Here is a 13,808-nt window from a genome sequence, read left to right as displayed (position 1 = left end):
CAGCGAATCCTCTTTCTTTTGTTTTCTCCGAATAAGCTGTGTGCTAGTTCCTTTTATTCTCTTCTATTTCTTGCTCGGTTTTTGACTGCACCCCATCTTAGTCCAATTTTTCGTGTTTTCTCGTTGTAGTTCTTTTCCAGCTGTTGTCTGGTCTAACTCTCTTTCTTTTCCCATCGGGTTGGTATTCAAGTACCTACTTGTTTCGCTATATTGCTTTGATCTTTCCTCAGAGTATGGCCAATCCATTTATATTTTTTCCTTGACTCTAATATATTAATTAGTTTGTTTTGTTCTTTTCAATAGTTTTGTATTAGTTATTCTGTTGGACCAGTATATCTTCAGGATTGTTCTTAAATATTCATTTACAAAATTCTTTTGTAACTTTATTTTTTGATTTTCCCACTTTCTTCTATCAGTTGTATAATCTCTTTAGTTATCAATTTTTTATTTTCTCTTTTTTTCTATCCGATTATTTTTTGTTGTGTTTATTTATCCTTATTTCCTTAAATAGACAAGATAAAAACGGCGGGTTCGTTGGAAAAAATATTCCCATGAGATTTTTTTGCATAATTACATTCGTGAGACATCCCAGAATTAGGTTCTAGAAGTCGCCCACGTGAAAAGTGGGCCAAATTTTTTTTAACAATTTTTTTTAATCAAATTGCAAAAATCAATATTTTTGGCCTGGACAATTTTTTTTAGGTTTTTTGGACCGTTCTGGACAAAAAAGATCTCTTATAATTTTTCTTTAAAATTGATCGTTTTCGAGTTATCAGCAATTTAATATTACAGCCGCGTCATTATGATCTTACAGCTCATTGTTAATAATTAAAAATAACAGCTTAGTAATAAACTAATGGCACAAATTTCTTAAAAACATCATGTAGGGGGCCTTAAACTTTGATGTAGTCACTATCTGACTTTCATAATAATAATAATTTTTAACCGAGTTATTGACTCTTAAAATGGCTATTTTCGTGTTTTTCAAATTTTAAATTGCTTATAACTCGAAAATCATCAACTTAAGAGAAAAATTAAAAAAGCTCTTTTTTGCCCGGAATGGATCAGAAAACCTAAAAAAAATTTGTCTGGACGGAAAACATTGATTCTTGAAATTTGTTTAAAACAAATTGTTTAAAAAAATTTGGACCAATTTTCGCCTGGGCGCCTTGAACCTTATTCTGGGGTGTCTTACGAATAAGATTATGCAAAAAAATCTCATGGGAATATTTTTTCCAACGAACCCGCCGTTTTCGCCTTGTCTTAAAGTACTTCCATGTTTTTTCGACTGACTCTACAGCTCGGTTAATTGCCAGTTATTTCATATATTTTCTTGTTCTTGGGCATCGATGTTATATTTGTTGGTTCTGTTGATTTTTTCGTTTTTATTTCTGGCTAATTCATTTTAGTTTAGCTTTGACTCGCATGTGGTTTGAGACTTGAGACTAGATCAGCAACTCTTACGCTCTTGACATCTTGCAACTAGCTTATCCATTTATATCCAATTCTTATGTGATCTATTTGGTTCTTTTAACTCCCTCCTGGTGCTTTCCTGGTATTTCCTGATTTTATTCAATTAAACAATAAATAAAATTTGCTTTTAGAATCACAATCACTTACTCGTATTCAGAGAGAGTGTGCTACGTAAATAATTACCTTGATCTGCTAAAAAAAATGTTATTTAATCTACTATTATACTACTTATTACACTACCGGTTTATGTTTTTCTTATTTATTAATATTTATTATATAATATACAGGGTGTTTGGTAAAGAATGGGCCATAGCTTAACCTTAGATTTCTGAGGTTAAAATAGGTCGATTTAAGCTAACTTTCCTTAGTACGAAAGTTGATAATAACCGAAATGCAGGGTGTAAAGGTTAAATTTTTAATTTATTTATCCTTGAATATTTCCTAACAGGCATGGGACTATAACACGAAATTTGGTAAACAGGGGTTTTTTGGGACGATAAATCTAAATTCGCCACCAAAAATGATGTATTACCCAGAGGACGCCACATACGCCTTTCAGCGCTCATTTAATAGGTTCAATTTTCTTTATTACCCACTATACATACTTTCATTTTTAGTTCAGAGGAATAAGGAAAAACAATATCCTGTTGGTGACACATCCCCTCCAGGCCGAAACCAAATTTTTTGAGTAGTATGGACATCTATAATAATAACCTATATGTTTTCTGCAGCCGATTTTGATGATATACATAGTTATAAACAAATGAAGATCAAAAAACCGTAAATTTTCGCTTTTATCGTCTATATAACCAAAAAGTTAAGTATTTTAAACAAATTTGAGAGCGAGAAACTCATATATCGCATAAAAAACTTCAATATGGCGTTCGCTGAATATGTCTATCATTATTGGTTGCTTAGAAAATTGCAAAATAAATCATAAATTTTGAGTTTATATAAATATTCATAACTTATGTAAAAATTAACTTAGAACGTTCTTATTAAACGAATTGCTGAGACTTGTGGTGCTTAAATTATATTTTAAATTTCAAAGCAATTGGTCAAATAGTTTAAAAGTTATTTAATCTATCTATCCCAAATTAATTTTTTTGCAGCGCTATTAAGTCAGAAAATGGTGAAGTTACACTAATACTTTGAATAGTTTATGAAAGAAAAGGATTTATACTATTAATTTAATTAAGAAAAAATGACAAAAAATAATTCTATATACTGCAAAATTATTTTGGAAAAACATGTGAATTAAAAAAAGGGGGGCTAACTTCGTCCCTAATTGTCCTAGGACAATTGTTTTTCTTTCTAAATTTGTATAAAAATTCAGTCTTTCCAAATCTGAAAAAATAATTTTTCTACGGGTAAGGGTTAAAAAGTTATTCTAATTGTTTATAAGTAAGCAAAAAATATATAGACTGTGCGAAGAAAAAATCAGCCGAACACAGTTTGGTTTTCGAAATGCACTGGGTACAAGAGAGGCTCTATTTAGTATACAAGTGCTATTTCAACGATGTAGAGACGTGAATTGCGATATTTATGCATGTTTCATTGATTACCATAAAGCGTTCGATACAGTAAAGCACGACAAGCTGATGGAGATATTAACCAATATTGGAATAAACACCTGTGATTTAAGGATTATCAGCAATCTGTACTAGAATCAAACATCATCTATCTGGACAGAGGCAGGAGAATCCGACGATATCAAAATCAAACGTGGGGTCCATCAGGGATGTATACTATCCCCACTGCTGTTAACATCTACTCTGAGGAAATCTTTCAAGAAGCATTGGATGATGTTGAAGCCGGAATTAGAATTAACGGAGAATGTATCAATAACATAAGATACGCAGACGACACTGTGGTATTCGCTGACAGTTCTGAAGCCCTACAGGAGTTAATGAGCAGAATCGCAGAAGTCAGTCAGAGATACGGACTTTCACTAAACACTAAGAAAACCAAATGTATGATGATCTCTAAGAATGAACAGCAATTTGGACGGATCAGTGTGAATGGTCAACAAATAGAAAGAGTAAAAACATACACCTACCTTGGTACGAACGTCAATGAAAATTGGGACCATTCTATAGAAATCAAATGTAGGATAGAGAAAGCAAGATCTGCATTTCAAAAAATGGCAAAGTTGTTCAAATGTCTTGATTTGTCGATACCCATAAAAGTCAGATTACTACGATGTTATATATTTCCTATACTGTTGTACGGAGTTGAGTCGTGGACTCTCATAGACGCCACCTGCAAGAAAATTGAGGCTTTTGAGATGTGGCTTTATCGTCGAATCCTGAAGATATCTTATACCGACCACATTACTAATGAGGGTGTTTTGCTGAGAATGAAAAAAGAAAAAGAGCTGTTAATCAAAATAAAAACAGCCAAAATCGAATACCTCGGTCACATCATGAGGAACAGTGAGAGATATGGACTGCTGCAACTGGTCTTGCAGGGAAAAGTAGAGGGAAAGCGAGGACCAGGAAGGCGAAGGATTTCCTGGCTGAAAAATCTACGAGCGTGCTTCAACACAACCACTACAAATCTTTTCAGAGCAGCAGTGTGCAAAGTGCAGAGTGCCATGATGGTCGCCAACATCCGAAACGGATAGGCACTACAAGAAGAAGAAGCAAAAAATCGACGTGTTTTTGCAAAATAATTTTACACTGTTTAAATTTTTTTTATATATTTTTTTTAATTAAGTCAATAGTATAAATTTTCTTCTTCCATAAACTGTCTGAACTTTTACTGTAACCTCATAATTTTCTTCTTCCATAAACTGTCTGAACTTTTACTGTAACCTCATACTTTTCTGACTTTTTCTGCAAAAAAAAATGAATTTGGGATAAACAAATTAAATAACTTTTAAACTATTTAACCAATTTCTTTGAAATTTAAAATATAATTTAAGCACCACAAGTCTCAGCAATTCGTGTAATAAGAAGGTTCTAAGTTAATTTTTACATAAGTCATGAATATTTCTAAAAACTCAAAATTTATGATTTATTTTGCAATTTAATAAGCAATCAATAAGGATAGACATATTCAGCGAACGCCATATTGAAATTTTTTAGATGATTTATGAGTTTCTTACTCTCAAATTTGTTTAAAATGCTTAACTTTTTGGTTATAGACGAAAAAAGCGAAAATTTACCGTTTTTTGATCTTCATTTGTTTATAACTATGTATATCATCATCATCAAAATCGGCTGCAGGAAACACAAAGGTTATTAATATAGATGTCCGTACTACTCAAAAAATTCGGTTTCGGCCTGGAGGGGGAGGTGTCACGAGAAAAATCTTATTTCTCTGGACTATTTCTTAATATTTTTACTTAAAAAAGGTATACTACATTCGTCTCGCCAAACTTAACCGTTTTCGAGATAAACACATTTTAAACCTGCGAGGCAACATATTTTTTTGCATAATATCATTGTAGTTACACCCGAAAAATAACTTAAAACCATAAAATTATCCAAAAATGTATCGCACATTTCTTGAAATGGAATTTGCGATACAATATTATAAATATGAGAACTGGCACAATTATTATGGTTTCAAGTTTATTTTTCGGGTCTAACTTCAATGATATTATTATGCAAAAAATTATGTTGTATCGCAGATTTAAAATGCTTTTATCTCGAAAACTGAGTTTAGCGAGATGAATGTAGTATACCTTTTTTAGGTAAAAATATTTAGAGAATAAAAATTTGGATTCAAAAAGTATTTAGAGTGGAGGATAAAAAAATTGAACGTATTAAATGAGCGCTGAAAGACTTATGTGGCGCCCTCTGGGTAATACATTATTTTTGGTGGCAAATTTGGATTTCTCATCCCTAAAAAGTTTTGCTTACCAAATTTCGTGTTATTGTCTCATGCCTCTCAGGAAATATTCAAGAATAAATAAAATAAAAGTTTAATTTTGACACCCTGTATTTCGGTTATTAAAAATTTTCATACTAAGTTTAGTTAGTTTAAATCTTAGCTTATTTTAAACTCAGGAATCTAAGGTTAAGTTATGGCCAATTCTTTACCAAACACCCTGTATATGAACTAGTTGCTATTAACTCTTTTGTCTGATAGAAGTCAAATTATTCAGCGTAAGCTCTGTAGAGCTCCATATCCAGTGCTGATTTAATTATAGCAAAGCTTTTATAGCTTATGATAGCACTCAGATCCACCAAATCACCAAAACAGGAAATATAATTTTTCACAGCTGACAAAAATACTCTATACCTCGGTCGGATTATTGCCCCACTTACCTCCTCATTCGAGTGAATATCCGCCCTCCAAAAGAAGTGAATATAAAGGACAGAGAAAATACCGTTCTCATCTCATGGATGGTTTTTGCGAGCGATTTCCCAACCTTTATTGGCATGAAATTCATTATTTCCCCCCTTTTTGTCGTATCGTACGGGAGGTGTCAAAAATAGCTCGTAATAGGTAGGCAATTATAGAAGTGTGACAAAAGCCCCCATACTGGGAAAGTCGCTGGCAAATGGGTTTAGCGTACAAAGGAAAATTTGGATCTATTAGACCAGTTCTTAGGGACTTAAGATATAAAAAAACTAGTCAAAATTTTTTATTAAATTCGACGGGAAATTATCGAAAAAAATTACAATAATAATATCACAAGAGAGTGGAAATTTGACAATATTGCGACAATTTTTCGAAAACTTGTTACCTGCCAACAGATACGAGAGCCCGCAGCGCTTAATGAAAGAGTAAAAAATCAATGGGAAATTCTGTCCGACAAAATTCATGAGAAGTTTTCATAGTCCGACGTTCGATACCTGTAAGATATAGACAGCTTAGAACGTCCCATGAAATTTGTCGGACAGAACTTCCAATTGATTTTTTACCCTTTCAATAAACTCTCATGCAAAAATTAGACTATATCACTAACATATTTCCTCTCACTGGACATATTCTACGTGTCGGACTGGTTAAAATGCCTAACATTTTTGTCGGACAAACATTTTTTCGTATATTATATTATTATAGGGTAGTGGGTAGGAACTCCTTAGAGTCCTTTGGATTCTATTGGATAGTCCTATCAGGGAAAATAAATCAATCCATGCCCTCTGCAGATTCCAGGAGCTTTTTGACCCGGGAAGCTAGCACCTGCTAAGGGTCCCTTGTCCAGGGATACGGATGAAGTCCAGAACGGCATCCAAGGCGACGAAGACTACTCTTCGGTACGGCGAAGGTGGCGGAGCTGGCAACCCTTGATTTTAGGGATAGTATAATATTAGGGTAGGTGGGACTCTCTAGCTGTAGTGGAAGCAACTCGCATAGGAGAAGGATACTCCGATGTAAAATCCCTGGCTCTCCAGTTTGGGGGTTAAGGCACTGAGCTAACTCCTGGGTACTTATAAAACACGTTCAATGTTAAAAAGCCTAACCAAAGCCTCGGAGCAAAAGATTGGAAACACAGTAGATGAAAACTGCAAAGAAAACGGTTAATGAATTTTTGTACATGGAATGTGCAAATTATCTCTCGAAAAACACCAGAAATCATGTCAGAACTCAAAAATGCAGAAATAGATATCGCGGTACTTACGGAAACTAAAAAGAAGGGTAGCGGTTCCGAAAAGTGGGGTCACTATGACCTGTTCTACAATAGAGTAACTAAAGACCAAAGAGCACAACAAGGAGTTGCTATTGTTATTCGCAAAACTTTAAGAAGATATATTACCTCTTGGGAAGCAATTAATCAGAGGTTTATAAAAATGAACATCATGATAAAAGGAAGCAGAATAGCCATACTAGGAGTATATGGAATTAATGAGGACGCATTGATCAACAATAAAGATGCATTCTTCGAACAACTGAAGGATGAAATTATAAAAGTAGGAACATCTAGGGAGATCATACTTCTAGGAGACTTCAATAGCAGAGTTGGACGGAAATTGAACAACAAAGTGGTAGGAGCACACGGTGAAAATACCAGAAACGATAATGGAACCAGATTAATAACAACATGCACACAAAATAACTTAAAAATATTAAATGGATGTTATCAACACCGTGATATACATAAGTACACCTGGATACAAGAGACCAGAAATCTGAAATCTATAATAGATTACAGCGTTGTAAGACAGAGAACTGCAATTAAAATACAAGATGTGCGATCAGCCAGAGGGCCATCATGTGGCACCGATCATCATCTGCTAAAAGTTAAAGCGGTACTCCCAAACAGATATGAAAATGAAAAAGAGCACATGTTCAAGAGTCAAATCAGTTAATAAAACAAGTACGGTACAATCTATACAGTCTAAACCATGAGAGTGTAAAGCTACTGTATAAAAACCTTTAGACGAAAAATTAGAAAGGGGTAATTTTGAAAATACCCAAGAACACTACGAACACATCAAAAAGTCTATTCATTCGGCAGCAGAAGAAGCACTGGGAAAATGTGACGAAAACCATAAAGGAATAAAACCGTACTGGTGGGATGAAGAAGTAGAAAAGGAACTTACAGATAAACGTCGGAAATACCAAACGTTCCTATCAACAAAAACAGAAAACGATAAAATAATTTACGAAGAAGCCCAAGCCAAAGTAAGAAAGAAGATAACTCAAAAAAGAACGAATCATGGGAAAAGAACTGTCAAAAAATCAACACTTATTTAGGAGGTAGAAGAAGCACAGATAGTTGGAGGTTAATTAAAAATATGAGAACTAATAAGAAAAAAGACGTTATATCACCAATAACAACGGAAAAAGGGAAGAATATTTCAAAAAATTACTAACAGAACAAAGACCAGAATTTGTTAACATAGAAGAAAACACGATAGGTATACATATAAATTCATCACCATTACAAATAAGTAAATCAGAGATGGAAGAAATAACCAAATCCCTGAAAAATGGAAAGTCCCCTGATTTTGGTGACATCCCTGCAGAATTAGTGAAAGCCGGTACAGATAAACTCCAAGAACAGCTAAGAAAACTCTTCCAAGACTGCTTAAATGGTGCCGAATTACCAAAATAATGGAAAGTATCTATCATGTCAACCATCTACAAAAAGGGCAGCAAGGATCAATGTGAAAATTACGGAGGAATTGCGGTAAACAGCACAATAAGTAGGATGTATGGGAAACTTATTAAGAACAAAATAGAAAATGACTATAGAGATTACGAAGCAGAGGAGCAAGCTGGCTTTAGAGCTGGGAGGTCCACAGTAGACCACCTGTACTCGATTACGCAAGTTATTAAAAAAAAACAGCCGTCAATAAATAAGTTCACCTGATTTATGTAGACTTACAAAAAGCATATAACAGTGTGCCCCTCAGCAAACTATGGTCAACCCTACATCAAACCAACATTAAACATGTTCTTATCAAAGCAGTCCAAAGTCTGTATAATGGAACGACTGCAAAAATTAAAACTGAATCAAGAATGTCTGAGGGATTTAAGGTCACGAAAGATTGAAGCAGGGTAGTTGTATTTCGCCTACCCTTTTTAAAATTTATCTGGAACAAGCGCTCAAGCTGTGGAAAAGAAAATCTAATGGCTTTTTGATCCCTCTCAATGACGACACAACACTATACACCTTATGTTTCGCTGATGACCAAATTCTGAGTGCTCGGGATCATGACGACCTGAGTTACACGACCTGGAAGCTAATAGAAGAATATAACAAATGGGGTCTCGAAATCAACATTAAAAAAACTAAAGCCATGTGTATTGGAGGAAAAAAGCAGTCCATTACATTAGACGATGAGGTAGAAATTAAACACTGCGATGAATACAAGTACCTGGGCATGAAGATAACTCAAGATGGAACACTCGATGCTGCTGTAAAAGACAGAAACATACAGGGTAGAAAAAACCATATCCATGATGAACGGCATTCTGTGGGACCAGACAATATCTAAAGCGAACAAACAGCTCATATACAATAGCATACTTAAAAGTATAATCACATATGGCAGTGAAGTTTGGCTACTGAAACAGAGAACGAAGAAAATGCTACTAGTAACAGAAATGGACTTCTGGAGAAGAGCAGCAGGAAAATCAAGAAGAGATCGGATACCAAATGAGAGAATACGAAAAATGATAGGAGCCACACATACAATAATTGATGACATAGAAACAAAACAACTATGTAGTATGGTACGGCCATGTACAGAGAATGCCAGATGACAGGATCCCTAAGCAGATTTTGGCATGGACACCACAAGGGAGAAGAAAGAGAGGAAGGCTGAGAAGAAGTTGGAGGGAGGGAATTGAAAAGAACTAGAGGAAAGAGAAACCCCTCCAGGTCTATGGTTAAACAGAGAAGAATGGCGGTTAGGAGTCGGAAGGCGTCGGAGAACGCTGTAAACGGATAGTAGTAGTAGTATTATTATAAGGTTAACTATTGAATAAACTTAAAAACAGCCTGCCATTTTTACAATTATAAACTTGTCAGGATGACACGTTTATCACGTTCCACAAAAAGATTCCCTGTTCCAGTGTTCCCATACATCAAAGTTTGTCTGACTCGACACCGTTAAGCTATGGACACATTTTCAGCTTGCTATCAATAAACTTTTATTTGGTACCCGGGATCCAGGCCTACCTTTATCAAGCATTCTTTTTTGATTCTTGGAATATTTTCAGTGGTGTACTTTGAATTTTCACGCAAGCATTTTTCATATTAACTATAAAGTTAACTTTACAAATTTACATAATAAAGTAAACGGTGCATACATGGAAATAGAAGGAGACTTAATACATTCGTCAGTTTCGTCTGATTTACAACACGTAGATGAATTCAAAAATCGTGTATATGCAGATTTACTGTTCAATCTCTGTTTGTGTAGACCATACGATGTACGTACCGTACATATTAAACCCATATATTTTACATGTTGATAACCAACTTCACCTTACCTACTACTGAATAATCTTCCCTACGCTGATGACGTTTTACAACACAAGCTCTAAAGTTCGTTATTATCTTACCTCTTATAGGAGATTGGCCATCGAGTTGCAGCTTTAAATTAGATCCCCTTCTGGATAATCTCACTGTGTGAAATTCGTTGTCGTTGACATTTTGGCCGGCCAGCAAGATCTGAAAATTAAATCAGTGTTAATCAACTGACTGGATTAAATCCTGACGAAGAAGGAGTGAGCAAAGAAAGTTGCAGGATAATGAAAAACTGTTAACAATGAAATGACGACACACTTAATAATTTTGAATGAACCAAATACATAAACTAGTCAAGAAATTATTATGTTTTTAGTTTTTAATTGTATTTCTCTTTAAGTATAAAAGTAATTCGAAAAGTATCTTTCGAAAGTATAAAAGTAAGTAATTAATAATATCTTGAGAAATTAATGCAAATTAGTTTTATTTTATTCTAAATAATAAAAAATATAATAATAATAACAAGTAATTGGAATTCGTAAGTCCTAGGTTTTCACCCAAAGTAATCGAAAGTACTGAAAGTCGATATTTTCTGAACTCTTCCTGTAACTTTGTGTCGATTGATAGATGATTTTACCACTTTTAAGTCATTTTAACTAAACTTTGGGCAACCATTTCTTAAACAGAAATTATTTCAAAACCGGAACTAAAGACTCAAACTCAACTTTTCAAAACCCTTTGATTGATGTGTTACATGTACTATTTCTGCGACTATAATGACACTTCTGGTTAGAACTTTTTAACCGGAAATGATATTATAACCAAAATTTTACATTTTTTCTTATCTTGCTAAGGCACGTCGAATGATATATCGCCTCTACTATTTCGGTGACTTTAAAACAGTACTTACGGTTGCAACACTAAAACGGGAAGTCCGATTTCAAATTTCTCATCTTTAATACCATCTTTGGGTTATAAGCTTACATTCGACATCTCATTTGTCATTCTATCTGTATTAATAAGGCAGGAATTGTATTCGCGGACGCGGACGGACAGACAGTCATGAAACCAGAAGTATATTTGTTCTCGTCTTGCGAAGACGCGTCGAATAATACATCACTTGTACTATTCTGGTGACTTTAAAACAGTACTTCTGGTTGCTTTTCTAAAACCCGAAGTCCTAGTTCAAATTTCTCACCTTTAGTACCATCCTTGGATTATAATATTTCATTCGACACCTCATTTGTCATTCAACATGGTATAGTGACGGAGGAGTTATATTAGCGGTCGGATGGACAGACGGACAGGCAAAAAACGGAACAGTCAAATTTCTTACATTTAGTACCATCCTTGGATTATAAGGTTACATTTTACACCTCATTTGTCATTCTAAATGGTATAGAAGTTATATTCGCGGTCAGACGGACAGACGGACAGACAGCCTAGGTCAAATTTCTCACATTTAGTACAATTCTTGGATTATAAGCTTACATTTGACACCTCATGTGTCATTCTTAATAGTATAGTGACGGAGGAGTTATATTAGCGGTCGGACGGCCAGACGGACAGACAGCCTAGGTATAGTTTCTACACTTAGTACCATCCTTGGATTATAATCTTCCATTCGACATCTCATTTGTCATTCTACATGGTACGGTGACGGAGGAGATATATTAGCGGTCGTACGGACAGACGGACAGACAGCCTAGGTCAAATTTCTCACATTTAGTACCATCCGTGAATTATAAGCTTACATTTGACACCTAATTTGTCATTTTAAGTGGTATAGTGACGGAGGAGTTATATTCGCGGTCGGACGGCCAGACATACAGACAGCCTAGGTAAAATTTCTACATTTAGTACCATTCGTGGATTATAAGCTTTCATTTGACACCTCATTTGTCATTCTACCTGGTATAATGGCAGAGGAGTTATATTCGCGGTCGGACGGACAGTAGGACAGGCAGCCTAGGTCAAATTTATCACCTCTAGTACCGTCCTTGGATTTTAAGCTTTCATTTGACATCTCATTTGTCATTCTACCTGGTAAAATGACGGAGGAGTTATATTCGCGGTCGAACGGACAGACGGACAGACAGCCTAGTTCAAAGAACCTTTAGTACAATCATTGGATTATAAGCTTTCATTTGACACCTCATTTGTCATTCTATCTGGTATATTGGCAGAGGAGTTATATTCGCGGTCGGACGGACAGACGAACAGACAGGTTACAGCTTAGGTCAAATTTCTCACGTTTATTACCATCTTTGGCTTATGAGCTTTCATTTGACACCTCATTTGTCATTCTACCTGGTATAATGACGGAGGAGTTGTGTTCACAGACAGATAGACGGACAGACCGACGTGCATAATTCGGAGTTTTCACATTTTTTCAAAATTGGGTTAAAACAGTAATACATTAGCACTACAGGCATAGGAGGCCTACGGCTTGGTTGACTATTCTTCTTCATTCGTTTCCGTTCCTTGCTTTTCTTTCCCAGTTAGTCACTTTTAATCTTCTGATATCTGATATCTTTTTGCACTTCTGCTTTCCGTCTTATCCTTGGTCTTCCTATTCCCATCTTTCCTCCTATTGCACTAGTTAGGAGGCATTTTGGTACCCTGGTTTGAGGCATTCACTGCAAGTGTCCCATCCATCTTAATCTGTGTGTCTTTATGATTGCTATTATGTCAGGCTCTTTGTACAGTTCTTCTAGTTCTTGGTTTGTTCTGCGTGTCCATATGCCATTTGTAGTTTTCCGTCGTGTTTTTTCGTTCCCATATAAGTTTCAACTGTTCTGCTGCTGTTAGTGTCCATGTTTCACTCGCATAGGTAACTACAGGTCTGATTACGGTTTTGGAGATCCTGATTTTGGCACCTCTAGATATGTGGCTACTTCTCAGCACTCTATTTAAGACATATAGACAACGATTCCCAGCTATGACTCTTTTTTGAATCTCCTCGCTGTTACCAGGTTCACAGGAGAGTACTGCTCCCAGGTACGCAAATTTCTTATCTTTTTCAAATTTGTAGTTTGAATTCTTTGATGTAATCAGCGCGAGGTACTGTCCGTTAATGAAGGGTTCGTCCGTCCATTTGATATATTTGGTTTTGGTTTCAATAATATACAAGCCCTTGTTATTTGCCTTTTCTTCTAATCTTCTCACTGTCTCTCTTAATTCTGTTTTACTTCTGGCTATGATCACAATATCGTCTGCAAACACCAGGCACTGGTGTTTCTTGGGTTATACGAGGCCAGACCTGTTTATGTGTGCCTCTTGTAGGGTTTTTTCTAACAATATATTAAACAACAGCAATGACAATGGGTCCCTTTGTCGTACTCCTTCTCTGACTTCAAATTTTTCAGTTAGGTTGTTATGTACTTTGGCTTTGTTTTCTAATGCTATTTTTATCATTTTAGTCAGTTTCGTGCTAATGTTTAAGTCTCTGAATGCT

The 13,808-nt window shown here is 35.2% G+C and overlaps 1 protein-coding gene across 1 annotated transcript in view; it reads right to left on the bottom strand.

The window, feature by feature from the left end:
* Positions 1-13,808, bottom strand: part of LOC126890321 (neurexin-1-like) — a 758,564-nt gene that overhangs the window by 160,818 nt on the left and 583,938 nt on the right. Inside the window, exon 13 of the mRNA XM_050659185.1 lies at positions 10,447-10,555. Coding sequence (XP_050515142.1) covers positions 10,447-10,555 — 109 coding nt within the window. The remainder of the gene's footprint in view (positions 1-10,446; positions 10,556-13,808) is intronic.

Source organism: Diabrotica virgifera, chromosome 8, assembly GCF_917563875.1.
Source record: "Diabrotica virgifera virgifera chromosome 8, PGI_DIABVI_V3a".
NCBI classification, from domain to species: domain Eukaryota; kingdom Metazoa; phylum Arthropoda; class Insecta; order Coleoptera; family Chrysomelidae; genus Diabrotica; species Diabrotica virgifera.
The sequence above is the reverse complement of the archived record's forward strand: the minus strand, read 5'-3'. Positions and strand labels throughout refer to the sequence as shown.